The 19,718-nt window shown below is 41.1% G+C and overlaps 1 protein-coding gene across 3 annotated transcripts; it reads left to right on the top strand.

Moving 5' to 3' along the window:
* Positions 1 to 1,787: 1,787 nt before the first annotated feature.
* On the top strand, positions 1,788 to 9,767 carry LOC147455939 (uncharacterized). Of its 3 annotated transcripts, none has more exons than XM_086514568.1 (9): positions 1,788 to 2,131; positions 7,133 to 7,253; positions 7,671 to 7,799; positions 7,868 to 7,983; positions 8,075 to 8,258; positions 8,346 to 8,549; positions 8,628 to 8,774; positions 8,950 to 9,112; positions 9,236 to 9,767. In XM_086514568.1, the coding sequence occupies exons 1-9, from the start codon at positions 2,073 to 2,075 to the stop codon at positions 9,370 to 9,372; spliced, it is 1,260 nt and encodes a 419-aa protein (XP_086370694.1). In that variant the 5' UTR covers positions 1,788 to 2,072; the 3' UTR covers positions 9,373 to 9,767. The 3 variants fall into 3 exon arrangements, with proteins under 3 accessions (XP_086370694.1, XP_086370693.1, XP_086370695.1); XM_086514567.1 differs by having other exon boundaries at positions 1,791 to 2,131; positions 8,628 to 8,882; XM_086514569.1 differs by lacking the exon at positions 7,671 to 7,799 and having other exon boundaries at positions 1,793 to 2,131; positions 8,628 to 8,882.
* The last annotated feature ends 9,951 nt before the right edge of the window (positions 9,768 to 19,718 follow it).

Raw genomic sequence — 19,718 nt, 5'->3', positions numbered from 1 at the left:
GGGTACAGACTTTGGGATCCCGAATCCAGAAAGGTTATCCGCAGCAATGATGTTCACTTTAATGAAGCCAAATATCATTCTAAACCAGAGAAAGTTGAGGAGATTAGAAGAGTTGTCTTCCAAGAAGATGGACCTGCACGTGCAAGACAAAATGTCAGGGCTCAAGAGGAGCAAGGACAGGATAGATTGGAACCACAGGTTGTGGCTGAGCTTGAGCCACCTATTGTGCGTAGATCTGGATGTGTCACGCGACCTCCTGATAGGTTTGTTCCATCTATGAACTATGTCATGCTGACTGATTGCAATGAGTCTTCATGTTACAAGGAAGCAGTGCAAACTGCCAGAAGCCATTGCAACAAAGACAAATGCAAACACACTTGTTTCTCAAGGCCAAAATCAGCTAATAAACCCTGCTGTCCTGAAAATTCAGAACTTCAAAACACCTTAGCATTCGCCCAGATTGGCGTACATTCACTGCGAAAACCTTGCAAAATGTGTCCACAAGGTGAAATACATCAAATCAGCCTTGAACTTCGCTGAAATTGATCTAAATTCAGACGTGTAATTCACTGTTTTGCTGAAATTTTAGACCTGCCCGCCTAAAACACCTGCGAATCTGACTTGTAAGCAACCTATTTCACCCGTAAAGCTTGGGAGGTCAAAACACCTTAAATTCAGCAAAACCCATCTGTTGTGCGTTGAATCTAAAAACCTAATTGTCAACTTTGACGAATGGGTATTGTTCTTCACGACAAGATGAGTCCTCCGCAATAGAATTTGAGCGCAAACGATGGGGAAGCTGAAACACAGCAGAGAAAATAGTTTTCAGCCCTCGTGTCGCGAGAGAAGGTTGCAGCCCGGGCTCTGATACCAGTTGTTGGGGAAGGAGCAGGTGCTCAAGGTGTTGCAAGAGGGGGCGATGGAAGCAGAAGAGAGAGAGAGAGAGAGAGAGAGAGAGAGAGAGAGAGAGAGAGAGAGAGAGAGAGAGAGAGAGAGAGAGAGAGAGAGAGAGAGAGAGAGGAGGAAGGAGCGCAAGAAGAAGAGCACACAAAGAGAGAGATATCGTTAGTTCAGCCCACGATTGTGTATTGGGCTTATTCTTTGTTTTCATTAAAAGAATAAGTGAGTAAGTGACCTAGAAGGTGTTCACACGCTTTCGACCGGCCATAAGGCACTTAGCCTTTATTTCTTACGTCTGGTTGATCTTACATCTCTCTCTCTCTCTCTCTCTCTCTCTCTCTCTCTCTCTTTGTGAATTGAGGTTCTCGAGAGCCGGTAGGGGTGGGGGTGGGGGGAGAGAAGAGAGAGAGAGAGAGCTCACAATGTTGCCAATAGGTTGCTGATTGTAAGGTCTGATGTCATGATGCTCGGCATTGTGGTCTCCCTTTTTTTTTTTTAAAGAGAGAGAGAGAGAGAGAGAGACAGAGAGAGAGAGAGAGAGAGAGAGAGAGAGAGAGAGTTGAAACAATGATCTTGAAGCAGAGTAGAATTACGAGAGATTTCTAAGACATGTTAGTAGCTCCTGCATTTGGTGATCAGGTCCGATGTATGTGTGCGTGCGCGAGAGAGAGAGAGAGAGAGAGAGAGAGAGAGAGAGAGAGAGAGAGAGAGAGAGAGAGAGAGAGAGAGAGCACTGAGGTTGGTGAAGGATGACAACAAGGAAGAGATAGAGAGACTTTGATGTGTGTCATGGGGAGATATATAAAGATACACACACACACACACACACACACACACACATATTTAAATACATACATACTTACATGCATACATGATGCATAGAGACATTCACACGCGAGAGTGTGCTCATGTGAGAAAGTGGCCATTCAAAACCTTAATTTGGTAACAGAGAGCGTCGCGCGAGCTCGGAGTAGTTAAAATTTGTGAAGCTAAAGAATATAGACCTTTGGGCAACGAGAGGTCTCCTTCCCACCTGCTGAAGGGCGACTGTTTTTGGTTAGAAGTGTAGGCGGTCCGGGAGCAGATCAGCAGTTTCCTTCTTTGCTCGGATGACATTGAGACAAACAAGAAAGTTAAATCCCTCTTATACACTCATACCCCAACTCTAGTGCATGCCTTGGCATCCGACCATGCTCACATTCAATATTTTTTGGTCACAATCAATCTTGAGGTATGTCTTATACAGTGCTGAGAGAGAGAGAGAGTAGAAGAATGTCTTTTCATCAGTTTCCTTCTTTGCTTGGATGATATTGAGATAGCAAACGAAAAGGTTGAATTTGTCTTATACATTCCTACACCAACTCTGGTGCCTGCCTTTACGTCCCGCCGTACTGAAGACTACACCACATTCAACATTTCTTGGTCACAATCAGACTTTAGATATGTGCTATATAGTGCTGGTTGTGTGTGTGTGTGTGTGTGTGCGAGAGAGAGAGAGAGAGAGAGAGAGAGAGAGAGAGAGAGAGAGGAAGAAGATTGTTTTAACATCGTAGGAAACTATCCCAAGAGACCTTAAAGATCTATCCGACGAGGAGAGTTGAACTCAAGACCTGTTATTCAAGAGATAACCAATTTACCAGACTTGGGTGATAGAAAGGTTATACCATTTTCCTCGTTTTATTAGCGCACACCCACACACACCCCCGAGAAGAAGATTGTTTAAACGTTGTAGGAAACTATCCCAAGAGACCTTAAAGATCTATCCGACGGTTGAACTCAAGACCTATTATTCAAGTGGAAAATGGCATAATTAATCTACCACACTTGGATGATAGAAAGGTTATACGAGAGAGAGAGAGAGAGAGAGAGAGAGAGAGAGAGAGAGAGAGAGATTTTTGGTCAAGTGGTCTTATACAAGAGAATTAATAGTACCATAGAGGCTTTGAGATAGAAGACCATGTGGGATGTTTATGTTTGAATTTACCAGCCCTTAATGAGGCATATACCCTAGATTAGTGTGTGTACTATCTTTTGTGGTGGTTTCACTCCTTTCATTCAATGTTCTTCTTTAGTGCTAGGATTCAATATGACTAAGTTTCGTTCCTTTTTTGAAAGCTTTGGCAAAATTAAAATTGCTATGAGTGTTTGCTCATATGCTTATCAAGAGTAGTGTAGATGTAAGGTGCAGCGGAAGTGAATGTTGAACTTTGCTCAAGATGTGTGCTCCGAACTGTGCTCAAGGATTCCTTTTACTTACGGAAGGGAGAGCCTTTCGTTCCTTTAGTGAGAGAGTGCAATGGACACAAACAAAGTGGTGATCACTGTGAATGAAGGTGCATGAGACTGAGAGATAGAGAGAGAAGAATACGACACCAGAATCTTGTCAAAACCCTCCTCTGAAGGCCTCACTCTCTATGGCGAGAGCGGTCTACTATTGATTGCTCAAATCTCTACAATGCTTGGACTTACCGACGATGTCGATGACGGTGAGACGGCGGGCTGAAATCTGAAAACGCTAAGGGCTGAAATATGCAAATCTTTATCTGCTGATTCTGACTCCATATCGATGGCGATGTCGATGACGACGGTATGATGTCGACGCGCTGAAAACGCAGATGCTGAAATCTGCGTTTTCCGGGTTGAATCTGCAACTTTGCTGGATCTGACCGTGCGGCGATGATCTACTGCGAGAAGGTGAGATCTGCGAGGTTTGGGGGTTCTACTGCGGAAACTGACTGTTGAAAAGTGGAAACACTGAGTCTAGGGCTGATTCCGTCACGAAGATCTGCAAAAACGCTGAGGTTGATCTGCAAACAAAAAACGCTAGGGACTGAAATCTGTCTTTGTTGAGGAAACTGCTAACGCTAGGGCTGATTTGCTGTCGCTAGGGAATTTGCTATCGCTAGGGCTGATCTGCCATGCAAAAACGCCAAGGGTTAATCTGTGGTTGCAAAACGCTAGGTCCTTGCTGCTGTGTTGCAAAAACGCTAGGCCTGTTGGGTCCTGCTGAGAAGGTGCCTGTTGAACCGAAGTCCCTGTTGCCACTTCTGCTGTAGAATGCTAGCACTGGGTTTTCTTATATATATTCTTACTGAATTTTCCCTACCCAGTTTCCAACAAAAGTAACTTAAAAAGAATAAGTGAAAAATGTCAAAAATAGGAAAAATAGGTCTATGCAGTGTAAAAATGCTCTTGATGGGTTCTGATGGAAATCTGATAGTCATGCTGTGTGCAACCAGAGGATATGCATCTAATCTAAGTGCCTGGACATGCACGGTCTACGAACAGACTCACAAAAGTGCTAGATCACTTCCTATTCTAGACTTGACTGACTGAACTGAACCCATGTCATGAAGTAGCTTGTCCATGGACACATAGGGTTGGATGTGTCACGTGACATCCCCTCTTTTTCAAAGTGAGGTATTGGTACCGAATTGTATGGCGTCGAGGGAGATCGCCAACAATGTCTGGATGAATCCTGGGAAGGACTCTTCGTCGGCTGCGATACTTGAACTTCATAAAGGTCTGCAACGCTTGCTTTTTTCGGTGTCATCTTCAATGCTTCCACTTCGTCTATAGTCATGTGTCTACCTTCTTCAAGAATCTTCGAGGCTGAAAATTCCTGAAACCACTTCCAACACAAAAACATGAACATACCCATTCCATGTAAAGTGACTGGAAAAAATCTCGTCTTTTGAACAAACTGTGCATGCAATGCAGATGAACAAATAGACGGAGTGCCAACCCGTTCACCACACACACGCAAACAATGAGATCGAATCTTGTGTTTCTGATCTAAATCAATCAACTGTGGCAAATCACAATGGAAATACCTATGCTTGATGCTCAATCTTTCTTGTGCTCTTTCACATCATGCTTGTGAGAAATCACATCTTGATCATCATGCAAATCATCATGCTTGTCCTTATCATCCAAATCATCATGCTCATCATTATCATGTAATACATCATGCAAATCTTGTGTGTCATGCTTTGGAGAAGAAGAGACTGAGAGAGTTTCCTTTTCCCGAATCTCTTGCATCTGTGCCTGAACTTGAGAAAAGAGTCGCAACATTTCTTGTATTCTTGCTTTGTTCTCGCGATCAAATTTTACCTCTCTTTCTTCGTGCTCACGCGCTATGGCTGCCATTCTGTCTTCGTATTTACGCTCTATGGCTGCCATTATTTCGTCGCTTTCTAACTTCCTGTCCATCATCATCTTGTTGAAAGCCTCCATAGGAGTTAGTGCAATCCTTGGCGTAGATGGGGAAGGGGGAGGGAGGGTTGGAAAAACCTCCTTGTGGGGAAAATTCTTCTTCACCACCCTTATGCTCATCACCCCCATGCGAAGTATCCATTCCTCTTCGGGTGATAACTACCCACTGAAGTCTTGGATTCTTGTGGGTTCTTGTGGTTTTGGGTTCTTAAGTTCATGAGGAACTTGGGTTCTTGTGGGTCTTGGTTCTTGGGGTTCTTGAGGGTCTTGAGGTTCTTGCGGTTCTTGAGGGTCTTGAGGTTCTTCTTTCGCTTGCAATCTGTGTTAGAGAAGGATCTTCTCTTCACGCGAGTTCTGCTCTTTTCCGCGGGCGCACCCCTTGTCGGCCTTGCGCTCACACCAAGGTTGCTTTTTCCCACCTCAAGTCGATTGGCCAGCCGCTAAGTGCACGGTCCGCTCTCAAATAATGAAAAGAGGCACAAGGGGAGGCTGGACAAGCCCTTATTTTTTGGGTTTCTTGTCACTCTTCAAAAACACGATTAGGAATCGACACGCCCAAGAGGTCTTGGGTTACATGCGACCGCAACAAAAAAAAATAAATTCTATGGTTCTTTCCTTGAGTGATACAGAACACTTCCAAGGCTCTGATACCAATGTAAGGTGCAGCGGAAGTGAATGTTGAACTTTGCTCAAGATGAGTACTCCGAACTGTGCTCAAGGACTCCTTTTACTTACGGAAGGGAGAGCCTTCCGTTCCTTTAGTGAGAGAGTGCAATGGACACAAACAAAGTGGTGATCACTGTGAATGAAGGTGCATGAGACTGAGAGATAGAGAGAGAAGAATACGACACCAGAATGTTGTCAAAACTCTCCTCTGAAAGCCCCACTTTCTATGGCGAGAGCGGTCTACTATTGATTGCACAAATCTCTACAATGCTTGGACTTGGCGACGATGTCGACGACGATGAGGATGACGACGAGACGGGCTGAAATCTGAAAATGCTAATGGCTGAAATATGCAAATCTTTATCTGCTGAATTCTGACTCCATATCGATGGCGATGTCGATGACGATGGTACGATGTTGACGTGCCGGGCTGAATCTGCAAACTTCGCGGGATCTGACCGTGCGGCGATGATCTGCTGCGAGAAGGTGAGATCTGCGAGGTTTGGGCGTTCTATTGCGGAAACTGACTGCTAAAAACTAGAAATGCTGAGTCTAGGGCTGATTCCGTCATGAAGATCTGCAAAAACGTTGAGGTGATCATATTCGCAGGCTGGTGAAGCTAGTGGCAAGAGCATTCTATGATGATGACATGAATGCAAAGGGAGCAAATAAACCCAAAACAGAAAAATTTGATAATCGAGGCATTGCAGTGGTGGTTCTTGATGCGCTAACCAGGTTTGATGTTACTTGTCTGTATCCTTACAGTATCCCTTATTTGATTCTTTGTAACAGTTCTGTCACTATGACTTAACAGAAGTTATGGTTGAGGAACGAGTTTTATTGATAGAGTTCATACATTGCAGCAAATTTATATTGCCATTACCCTGCAAGTCTAACCTCTTGTGTCAGTAGTTAAGTCGCAGGGTGAGAGTTTCAATTGGCCTCATAGAGGGATCTGCACAAGAACTTCACATTCTGGTCGAGGTTGCATCCCATACTCATAGTGGTGGTCAACCCATACCGTTCCATACCATCTGTACCAAACTCCGTTGCTGGATCATCATAGTGGTGACTAGTGAGACTAAATTGACAAGAACCCAAGTAGTCAATTCTCGTCCCATTTGGACTTCCAGTCTTCAAATGGCCATAATGTATACATTACACTACTAGTAGCCACATACTCGCAAGTTTTACCATGAATATCTATATCCATATTTACACCGTTTCTCTTTTTTTCTTGCTATTGTTGTGAAATATTTTTTAAAAAAAGTGTTTTTGGTACCATTTTTGTGCCTAGCAACCTTGATACTGGTTTATCACCAGATGATCATCTAACAGCAGTTACTGACAGGCGACAGTGGGTTAAGGAGGATGATTTGGCAAAGAATTTACGGCTGCATCCAAAACAGTTAAGGCGAACTCTACGTACTTTAGAGGAAGAAGCATTGATTGTTCGAGAACATCGTCGGGAGGTGAATTTTTTGATCCAGACAATAACCTCAATGTAGTTCCACCTTGTCGATTGCTTTCCAATGTTACCATGCATACAGAATCACAAAGCCCAAGATGTTTTGTAGAATAGGGATTTCCAAGGTGTGCTATGAATTTTGGCAAGGAACCTGGCGGGGACATTGTGGGTGAATTTTTTCGCTATGTTCTAACAATTAATCAGGTGCTTTCGTGAAATATGGGAATCTTGTTGATTGGCTGACAGTGGTTGGTTCAATTCCAATTTTTAGATGATTGTGCATGATATTTGTGGAGTAGTAACCTGTTAGGAAGAGGCTAAACTAGAGAGGTTTGTTTTTCCTTGGTGTCAAAGTTGGGAAGACCAAACTTAACAATTTTAGAGAAGGGATTCTCTAAAGCACGGTTTCAAACTGTTTCAGACGGCCAAAGGAGTAAAAGCTTATAATGCAGCAATTGCAGCAACCAATGATGGATCAATGAATCAACGGGAGGGAGAGGAGAAGCAAAAACTCCACACACATTCGTATTGTTGCTTGGATTATGCCCAGGCAATTATCGTTTTTTAGTATTTGGCTGCTTGTGAACACAAGGACCGATATTGTTGTGGATTCTCCAGGTGTATGACATTGTAAGGTACAGAATACATAGAGCAAAAAAGAAGATCAAAGATGAACTGGAGGACAGAAACACTGTCCAGCATTATCTGTGTCCAAACAGCAATTGTGCAAGGAGGCAAGTTTTCTAAGCAAGTTTTCTAGACTTGCCTATCTTTTGCTTATTCCAGTAACAAATGTTCTTCAAATGAGGTGCTTCTCATATGAAGGTACTCGGCCCTTGATGCAATGCGTCTTGTCAGCCCTCTTGATGAGAATTTTCACTGCGAGAACTGCAATGCCGAGCTTGTTGCAGAAAGTGACAAGCTTGCCGCTGAGGAACTTGGTGACGGAGAAGATAATGCTAGACGGCGAAGACGAGAGAAACTTAAAGATCTCTATGAAAGACTAGAGGTAAATAGAGGCTGAGCTTTGTTTCAAAAATTGGCATGATAGGTCAAATCAAGGAACTATGTTCTTCATCTTTTCTCCATCTTGCAGAAGCAGCTAAAACCTTTAATGGATCAACTAAACAAAGTGAAGGACTTGACGCCACCTGATTATGGTAATCTTCTTGCCTGGGAGGCCCGAGCCATAGCTGCAGGAAGGTTAGCTCCTAATGGTGAAGCTATCGCTAACTTACCGAAGGCATCCCATGCACAAGGACATTCAGGAACTCCCATGCCTTTTGTGGGTGAAACGAAGGTCAGATTTTTCGTTCTGTACACTTCTATTAAGTCTGTTGTGAGTCCTCTTCCTGATTGCGGCACATGGAGCGTGTAGGTCGAAGTATCTCTCGCGGGTGCCGAAAGCAAAGAGGAAGATACCAAAGAGAACGTAGCTGGGGGGCCCATGAAAGTACTGCCCCCATGGATGATTCGAGATGGAATGAACTTAACTGCGGAGCAACGCGGTGATGTTAAGCCAGAGGTAAAGTCTGAAGACCAGAAACTCGCAGATGGCTTGGCAGCCACTGCAGCAAGTATAGATTCAAAGGTGCTTGAGGACGACAAGGAAGCAAAGCAAAGGAAGTTACAGGTGGCCAGAGAACATTTTTTCACAAAGCTCCGGGAATGCAAATCTTATTTTGTGGTTTTTTTGGCAGGAAGAGTATGCAAAGGCATATTATGCTGCTTTGATGCAAAGGCAACAAGATGCCATGACTGGCTCTTTGGGCAACAGTGACGCCATTGCAGCATCAGATTGTGAGGTGGGCATGAAGTCCAAGAGAGAAGAAGACGATGAGGATGTTGAATGGGAGGAAGCTGGTATGTCTCTACTCAAATTTTAGAACTCTAGTGGAATGTACAAAAGTGGAGAGGGTCACACTGCTCTTTCAGTTTGGTAAGCTCCAACCTAATCACTGTGCTCCTGATTTTTTTCTATGCAAGATACTTTTGATGAAGGTGTTTCAACTCAAGAAAGTGGTCTTGGAACTAACAACCCAGAAACACATGAGCAAGCTGGTACTAATCGACAGGAGGATGATGGCGGGGATGATGACGACATTGATTGGGAGGACGGTTAAAATTGCAGTAAGCAGAGCATATACACCACTACAATCTGTGGGGATTATAGGCAGCAAAGCAACTACATTACTACAAAAGTGTGCTAAAAGGCAGCACAGCATCTACATTGTTGTAGAATGTGAGGATTGATGTTATGGACATCATCGAAGTCTTGCTGTTGATGCTTTTTGTGTGAAGGTATTGGAAAGCGGTGCGTCCGCCAAAAGCTGATTGAGTCATGAAGTGAGGTTAGGTTTATTTCATGACAAGCAGATTGCAAAGGGACAAAAAGTCTCACTATGCTAACAGTTCTGCAAGCCTCTCACATTAAACAAGTTCATGAAACATATTGTGGTGCAGTCGACCTATCCATCTATGTACCATTTTAATAAATTCCCAATTTTAGTTTTTTGGAGTTCCTAACCTCAAAACAAGTGAATAAAATCAATGTTAAAATGAGACATACTTAAAATTTTGTGGTTCTTGCATTGGAATTGCGTGGATTGGGCCGGCTTCTCAAAGACATGCTTGCAGCATTTTGGAACAACTTCTCTTGAGCAAAAGGTGGGGCTTGTGACCCTTGGCGTTACATAAAAAGTCAATCAAAGGTCCATATATAAGAAATACGGGAAAAACCTTGAAAGATTTACAATGAGATCATAAGGAAAAATATCCGAACAACCACAAGATACTCCGAAGGATAGGATACTCTTATTATGAAGGGGTAAAGAAGCATTTTGGAACTTAAGTAGGCCTAAGCGTAGGATTTCAAGGTAAAAGAAACCCCAAGGAAAATAAGTACTCTTTGTTCACAAACATGATTTTTATGTCGAGCTTTACCTTTGAGGCACTCTTAGCTATTAATAGTTTGATTTGGTGCCATTTCAACACACGCAAACCTTTAGTAGTCTCTTTAATGATAAGCCCAATATCCACTTAGTGGCATTGGGATCACAACCTAGTGGTTAATGTGGATGTGTGGGTGTGTAAAGATCCAGGTTCAATATGATTAAAATCCTTGTCAGTGGTATCAGATCATAACCTAGTAAAGGTGGATGTGTGGGTGTGTAAAGACCTAGGTTCAATACTTGTACTTCGTTTGCAAGAAGCATTTTCTCATTAAATATTACAAACTTTCTCCAAGTTAAGATACAAACACTATATATGCTACAATACAAGTATTTAGATTTTCATGTTTGTCAGGAAGGGTGACCTCTAGTTCGTAACATTAGGACAAAAAATGGTTAGAATAGGGTTGTTTGTAAATCTAAGGATTAAAGAATAGTCCAATAGTCATTTGACACGTATGCGAAAGTATGGTACTCTTGTCTCCTCTATCTTGGGTCTTGATGATCCTATTTTGGTGGAAATCGGTTACATGTGTTAGTCACTTGATTGAAAATGTCATATTTAGGTGATTTCAACGATTAAGCCAATTAAATTTGGAGTCTACCTTCTGTTCTATTTTATATTTCACAAAATCATTGTTAGAAGATACAAAATCTCTCTTTAAAGACTTTGAAAACAAGGTCATTAATGACAAATCACCTACGTTTTTCAAACGTCTACTTTTTTCGCATTTCCTCTATTTTGTGAGAGCTTTTATTTTTTTCGTCATTGTATTTTCATTTTCTTCTATGATCCTTGAGTTTCTATGGCGTCTTCTACATGTCGGAAACTTTTTGTGACTTTCATATTAGAGAGGATGGTATTTGAAAACCCATGTCTTTTTGTGTGAATGACTGGGTAACAATGCTTCTTTCATGCAAAGATGTGCACAAAGTGACTAGAACCAAGCAAGAAACTAAAAAACCATTGGAAAGGTCTTGTTCTTGCTTTCAAAGTGACCGACAATGGTTGGCTGGTGTAGGAGGGCCTCTTTATTTGGTAGTTTAAGAAAGTCATTTTGGAAAGGCATTCTAGGAGGGCCTTCGAAACTTTATTTTGGAGACCCTCCTAGATCCCATCCTCTTCTTAATGCATGTGAACATAGCCAAGGATATGGTGCTAAACTTGGATGAACATCTCATGCTCCATTCTTACTGCAAGGAATACAAAATTTTATCTATTTGAAACATTCTCCCATTGTTCTCTCTTATTTTTTAATTATATTTCAATTATCTTTTCGTCAACAGCTGTAGAGTGACAACCCCTGTAGAGCGTAAGTGGCACATTCAAAGCAATTCATAAGGAGATTGCAAATGTTATGTATGCTGACAAGCACCTTTCTTTTATAAAACAATGGATTTGTTTATCTATTTTTCAAAATACAGGGTTCCACCAAGAGAAGGTGCATATGGAGAAGTACATGAGTTGCATGTTCCCACCATAAGATCACTTGATTCGGAATCCCTTGATGCATGTACAATATTAAGCTTCAAATCCAAAATCAAAGTAGATATCCTTGTTACGAGACTGGGCACCCTCCTGTTGTAGTGGTTAACTGCAATTGGGATAGCTGGGCGTAATGGTTAATTATGTGCTGTCTATTTATTTTACTAATTGAGTTGATGATGATTTTGTAGAGTGGAATGCGGGGAGTTGATGAAGAGGCGACGGCAATTATTCTTGGCCATTTTATAGTTGCACAGTATCTTAGAATCTCATTTCAATAAGCCACTATGGCTCTGTAAATATTTGTAGTGGGAACTCTCCTTATGGGTCATGCAAGAACTAATGAGCTTCACTCATTTACAAAAGTGAAGTGGTTGTAAAAGAGGGGCCTCAATTTTTGGCACCTCAAACTCAAAAATAATATATTAAATACCAACTCCATAAGAGAGGTGCCGTGGAGTTTGGGACTAGATTTAGGCCTTTCTTTTGCAGATTCTCTTCTCTACTCTCTTAAGCTATGGTTATTTTGCTGTGTACTCTCTAATCTAGTCTCCATCTCTTACACATCTCTTACACCTCCTTACAAGCTTGTCTATATCAATTCTCTGTTTACTGTGTGTGTGTGTCATAGTATAGGTGAGTGTGTGTGCTTGGAAATTGGAAGAAGAGGTCCACTGTTGGGAGAAGAGGGGGAGATCGACCGCTTAAAGTACTCAACATAAGCTTTCAAGCCATCACCATCAAACTGTCCACCTCTTCTTCCAATTTCCAAGCACACACACTCACCTAGACTATGACACACACACACAGTAAACAGAGAATTGATATAGACAAGCTTGTAAGGAGGTGTAAGAGATGTGTAAGAGATGGAGACTAGATTAGAGAGTACACAGCAAAATAACCATAGCTTAAGAGAGTAGAGAAGAGAATCTGTAAGAGAAAGGCCTAAATCTAGCCTCAAACTCCACGGCACCTCTCTTGTGGAGTTGGTATTTAATATATTATTTTTGAGTTTGAGGTGCCAAAAATTGAGGCCCCTCTTTTACAACCACTTCACTTTTGTAAATGAGTGAAGCTCATTAGTTCTTGCATGACCCATAAGGGGAGTTCCCACTACAAATATTTACAGAGCCATAGTGGCTTATTGAAATGAGATTCTAAGATACCGTGCAACTATAAAATGGCCAAGAATAATTGCCGTCGCCTCTTCATCAACTCCCCGCATTCCACTCTACAAAATCATCATCAACTCAATTAGTAAAATAAATAGACAGCACATAATTAACCATTACGCCCAGCTATCCCAATTGCAGTTAACCACTACAACAGGAGGGTGCCCAGTCTCGTAACATCCCTCCCACCAGGGATAGCAACTGTCCTCAGTTGCTCAATAGAGAAATCAACTGGACCGTGAGTGATGGAAAGTGTGGAGAAGGTTGGGAAAGTTGCGAAAAAACTTTTCAGGCATCCATTTGGCATCCTCTCTAGGGTGGCCCTTGAAAGTCAAAAGGTAACGGTTATAAACCATTCCAGTGCGTGTAGTGGTGGTCTCATGGTCAACTATTTTGTCAGGGATGAGTTGCTCTTCTTGGTCTACAAGTGAAGGTGGGTCTTCGTAAATGTGGTGTGTAGGTAGGGGTCCTCTGAATGGTCATAAAAGACTAATGTGAAATGCATTGTGAATGTGCCAATGTGCAGGTAATTCTAAACAAAAAGAAACATCATTAATGACAGCTGAAATTTTGAAAGGTCCATAAAAACGAGGAGCAAGCTTAACAAAGACATTAGTATCAACACTTTTGATCCTTCGTTTTTCGATGCGAAGTAAAACATGATCACCTTCTTTGAATTGGTGTGCCTTGCGGTGCTTGTTAGCATGCTTGGTGTAAAGTTCTTGTGAGTGTTTAATGGCAGAATGCACACTTGCATAAATATCATGAAAGTCAGTAGTGAAATCATCAGCGGCAGGCACAACATTAGAAAGACGTGAAGCAGGAGTAGGAAGTGAGTGACCGTATACAATTTCAAAGGGAGATTTACCCGTGGCAGTGTGAGTGGTGTTGTTGTATGCAAATTGCAAAATATGTAGGTAGTCATCCCATTTCTTAGGTTGAGAGGAAACATAAGCCTTCAACAAGTCAATAATAGTGCGGTTGGTGACTTCGGTTTGACCATTAGATTCAGGATGAAATGCAGAAGTAAAGTCAAGTGTAGTGCCAAGATTTTCAAATACAGTAGTCCAAAAAGCACTACAAAATTTTGAGTCTCGATCGGAAATAATCACTTTAGGCAAACCATGATGTGGAAAAACAGTCTTCAGAAACAAAAGTGCAGCTTGATGTGCTGTGAGTGTTTTCTTACACGAAACAAAATACGCTTGTTTAGAGAAACGATCAATAATAGTCCATATCATGTCATGTTTGTGCATTGTGAGTGGGAAACCAGTAACAAAATCCATGGAAATATGTTCCCAAGGTCTTTCAGGAATGGGGAGAGGGTGTAAAAGTCCCAATTTCTTACCTGTAGCTGTTTTGATTTTTTGACAAATCAAACAAGTTGACACATACTGTTTAACATCCATTCTCATAGCAGGCCAATAGAAATCACGACATAAATTTTGAAAAGTTGCAGCAAATCCTCTATGTCCAGCTTAAGGTGGTTTGTGCAATTCTTCAATAATTAATGTACGAAAAGATTTAGTCACACACAATTTTTGTTTGAAATAAAGGAAGTTTTCTTGAATAGTGTATTCGAGAAATGTGTGTACAGAATTATCAAGCATGTGCAACCATGTCGTTTTGAAGTCATCGTCATGTGCATAAGTGTCAGGCATAGTGTCAAATGAAGTTCTCGTAATGGTTGATAGATGATTAAGTGAGGGTCGTCTACTCAAAGCATCGGCTACAACGTTTTCTTTACCAGGTTGGTATTGAATGATGGGCTGAAAACTTTGAATAAAAGCGGCCCACTTAATATGTCTATCATCTATTAAAGGCTGAGAAAGTAAATATTTGATACTTTGTTGATCAGTTTTAATGATCAAGTCAATACCCATTACATAGTGTTTCCAGATTTTCAATGCATGTACCACAGCAGTCAATTCTTTATCATAAGTACTGAACTTTATTTCAGACGGTTTGAATTTACGACTTTCGAAAGCAATGGGATGGTTATCTTGCATAAGGACTGCACCGATACCTTTACCACTAGCATCAGTGACTACCACAAAGAATGGTCGTTCAAAATCAGGCAATTGCAATACAGGTGCATTAGTCAAAGCATGTTTAAGTGCATTAAATGAGCTTTCTTGCAAATCAGTCCATTCATAAGGCGTGTTTTTCTTCAACAAGAGAGTCAAATAATGTGCTTTGTAAGCAAAATTACAAACAAATTTCCTGTAATAGCTGAAAAGACCAAGAAAAGATCGTAGCTCATGCAAGTTTTTGGGTCTAGGCCAGGATTGAATGGCTTCAATTTTCTTTGGATCGACATGAATTCCTTTACCCGATACAATATGTCCCAAATATTCAATTTCAGATTGGAAAAATGAACTCTTTTCAGGATTCAAATACAAGTGATTTTGTGCAAGCAGATCAAATACACGTGTTAAATGTTGCTTATGGTCTTCTTCAGATTTACTGAATACCAAAATGTCATCAAAAAATACAATCACAAAATCTTGATGGTCAATGAAAATTCGATTCATCATGCGTGTGAATGTAGCTGGTGCATTTGTCAAACCAAATGGCATGACAAGAAATTCATAGTGCCCAGTTTGTGTTCTGAAAGCAGTTTTGTAGACATCATGTTCAAACATTTTGACTTGGTGATATCCTGATTTAAGGTCAATTTTGCTAAAGATGTTTGCCCCTTTCAGTTTGTCTAGTAGATCATCCACTCTAGGAATAGGAAACCTATCCTTAATGGTGATCTTGTTTAAAGCCCTGTAGTCGATACACATACGAAAGGTTCCATTTTTCTTCTTGACAAGAAGTACTGGAGCTCCGTATGGTGAACTACTAGGTCGGATTAGGCCTCGGTCAAGTAAATCAGTGATTTGAGTTTGTATTTCCCTGTGTGCGGTAGGATTTACACGATAAGGTGCTCTACAAGGAGGTTCACTACCCGGTATGATGTCAATTTGGTGGTCTTCTGGGCGTGATGGTGGAATTCCAGGTGAGAGATCATGCATGAAACAATCTTTAAATTGTGAGAGAAATTCATCGTGTGTGGAGTTACGTGAAGTTTCAGTTTCAACAGAAATTTGATTTACCAATACTAGATATGTTTTCCCCTGTTTTCGAATTGCTCGTTTGGCTTGAGTGTGAGAGAGCAGTGGAAATTTTTGATGTGCCAGTGTTGCTTGGATGGAGAATTTTTTATTATTATGAGTGAGAGACATTGTACGTGTTTTATAATTAATCAACGGGTTAAATTCATGACGAAATGGCATTCCCAAAATCATATCAAGTCCATGCAATGGTGCTACCAAAAATGTACGTGCTTGTGTGAATTCACCAATGCAAACTTCAACAGTGACTTGAGTTTTACAATTAAAACGTTGATTATTAAAAACAGTTTTGACCTTGTGGGGTGATGAAATTTCAGAGAGTGATAGTTGTTGTGCCAATCGTGTGGAAATGAAATCATGGCTACTACCATCATCTAGCAGAATGGTGACATTTTCACCCTTAACAGTGCCTTGCACTTTAAACAAAGTGTGAGGAGATATAGGAGTACCTGAGGATGGGTTGTCATCGTTATCATAATCAGGATCATATCCCTCACCGTAGTTAACTTCCACTTCATTGCTGTCGGGTGTAGCATCTTCGATGAGGTTAAGAGTAGCTCCGTTGGGGCGGTTGTTGTTGAAGGGTTTTTGACTTGAATTCCTGTTGACTCCATTTGAATGGCCATTGGATTGACCATTGCCCTTAGCATGACCATTTGGGCACTTATCTGCATAGTGACCATACTGAAAGCATTTAAAACACTTCACCTTTTTGTTACCATTAGAATTTGGAGGAAAACGCTGGTTGAAAGGATGTTGGTCGCCTCGTTGCTGAGTGTTGTTGTGGTTGTTGCTCGTATGAGGTTGAGCAGTGGCAGGAGGATTGTCAAATCTTCGTCTTTTGAAAAAGGTACGGCTTTGGTGTTTGCTTCTGTCAGAGTTAGGAGAGAAAGGAGGTCTCTTGTTGCGGTTAGTGTTAGCAGGTTGATCAGTGTGAGAGGAATGTCCACCTTTCTTCTTTTCTGCGTTGAGAGCCAAGTTAATGGCCTTTGACAGAGAATCTGGTTCGAACATATCTACCTCAGCACTAATTTGTAGTGCCAAGCCTGATATGTACTTTCGCTTCAATTTCCTGCGACTAACATGTTCAATAGCTTGCAATTGAATTAGACAATTCCAAAAACTGTCAGTGTAACCCTGTACATCTTCATTTCTACCCTATCGAATTAAATCCCATTGACGTCGTGCTTTAGCTTTGTACTGTGTTGGCAAAAATTGGGGTAAAAACACTTTTTTGAATGCATTCCAGGTGCGTGGTCTTCTTCCATGTTGTTTGGTGGCGTTCCACCACAATGCAGCGCTGCTAGTGAGGTGATTGGATGCACACTTTACCATTTCACGCTCGGGAAATTCTTCATCATGAAAGTAGTCATCTAACTGACTAACCCATGCTAGAACCGTGCTAGCATCTTTAGTGCCATCAAACTCTTTGAAAGTGAAGGCTTTTCTGCTAATTTTGTTTTTCTTGGGTGCCGGTGCAGATTCGGTGCGTGCAGAATGTAATAATTTATCTTCAAGTTCTTGCCTTCGCATGCATTCATATGTGAGTGACTGCTGCAAATTTTGAAGTTGCTCTGCAATCGTGGGTGCATGAGGAAGATGTGCCATGATTGCGTGCTTTTCTTTTTCTTTTTTCTTTTTTTTTTCTTTTTTTCTCTTTTTTTTTCTTTCTTTTTCTTAAAAAGAATAAATAATTAAATGGTAATGCTTAAAAAGGCTATTTGGTGATATTCACAGATGCAATATGCGGAATAAAATAAAATAAATAACAGAAATGTAATGTACTTAGCTGAAAAAGAGCGATGGCGTCCAGTCCAGAATGGCGATGCGCTAGGAAATTGCCAGAGAATAGACAGTCCGACGGTGTGTCACCGAGCCAGTTGAATTTCGTGGCACCCGATCTCCCGTATCTCAAAAGCAATGGCAATCAGCAATCCCGAAAGACAGCCGAAGATTTTTTTTTTTTTTTTTTTTGTTTGAAGGTTGGCGACCCAAGAATTCTTAATGAAGGCAGAGTATGTGATTTTTACGGTTGTGTTTGTAGTGGTGCCGACCAAGGGGTGCAAGGCTTACTAATTGTGTCCAAAGCCAAAGTGTTGAGGATATTGAAAGGGTGTTTGTCTTCTTTAAAGGTTATTACGCTTGAAGATGAAATGGACGACTGACCACTGAAATACCTCTTTGGGAGAAGAGGGGGAGATCGACCGCTTAAAGTACTCAACATAAGCTTTCAAGCCATCACCATCAAACTGTCCACCTCTTCTGCTAATTTCCAAGCACACACACTCACCTAGACTATGACACACACACACAGTAATCAGAGAATTCATATAGACAAGCTTGTAAGGAGGTGTAAGAGATGGAGACTAGATTAGAGAGTACACAGCAAAATAACCATAGCTTAAGAGAGTAGAGAAGAGAATCTGCAAGAGAAAGGCCTAAATCTAGCCCCAAACTCCACGGCACCTCTTTTGTGGAGTTGGTATTTAATATATTATTTTTGAGTTTGAGGTGCCAAAAATTGAGGCCCCTCTTTTACAACCACTTCACTTTTGTAAATGAGTGAAGCTCATTAGTTCTTGCATGACCCATAAGGGGAGTTCCCACTACAAATATTTACAGAGCCATAGTGGCTTATTGAAATGAGATTCTAAGATACTGTGCAACTATAAAATGGCCAAGAATAATTGCCGTCGCCTCTTCATCAACTTCCCGCATTCCACTCTACAAAATCATCATCAACTCAATTAGTAAAATAAATAGACAGCATATAATTAACCATTACGCCCAGCTATCCCAATTGCAGTTAACCACTACAACAGGAGGGTGCCCAGTCTCGTAACAATCCTTAAAGCTATGTTTTTGGGTAGGGTTTCAAGAAGGATTAAGGTTCCATGGTTTTTGCCTATACATGCCTTTGTGGCATGTTTCAAAACAGTGGATTTGCACAGGACAAGGACTATGTGGCTTAATAGAAGACTATCTATGAATGAACTAGATATTGTACTTGGAGAAGACTGGGGTATCAACAAAAATTTCCATATTGGCGATAATATCAATTGTAGAGTAAGCACAAACTCTATGTCTATCTCATACCAACTATGTCATCAGTCAGTATAGATTCAAAGTGGATGGCATTGTTGTGAGCACAAGGATGGAGAATTGAACCTCATGCACTACATGTCTTCCCCCAAAAAGAGTTATATCTAAGCCACTTGCAAGGACTTGAAAAGTGGAGTTCAATGTTGTAATACTTACATTTTACAAATATACATGTCTTTTTTACCTTGTTTCGATCATTATTTGTGTGGTATTAAATCTAAATGGCTTCATGATACACAATTGAGAATCATATAATTGGTGTTAAATTTTTAAGTACAAAATTATGAACCACCAAAGGGTGTCTGTTTATATGGGCAAAATGAACAAAAGCGTACATAACTTTTGTTGAGTAATATAATCAATCACAAAATTCCTTCTTTTTGCATGAGAGGATCCTGCATCCTCAGAGGCTTTTCTCCTTTTGTGTTTAAGAGGGAGTGAAGTCAGATCAGGAGGGGGTGGTGGTGAGCTGGATTCCTTGAGGGGTGTGATGACTTGGGCTCCTTAGGGCTTGGCTTGGGGGACTTGGTAATGGGTTCTTTGGGGGGTGATGCATTGGGCTCCTAAGGGGTTGGCTTGGGAGACTTGACAGCCTTCTTGGCAAACATGAATGGAAGTTTGAAAGGTGAGCCTAGATTT

The sequence above is a fragment of the Adiantum capillus-veneris genome, chromosome 6 (genome assembly GCF_014529385.1).
Source record: "Adiantum capillus-veneris isolate H3 chromosome 6, ASM1452938v2, whole genome shotgun sequence".
Taxonomy (NCBI): Eukaryota; Viridiplantae; Streptophyta; class Polypodiopsida; order Polypodiales; family Pteridaceae; genus Adiantum; species Adiantum capillus-veneris.
The sequence above is the reverse complement of the archived record's forward strand: the minus strand, read 5'-3'. Positions and strand labels throughout refer to the sequence as shown.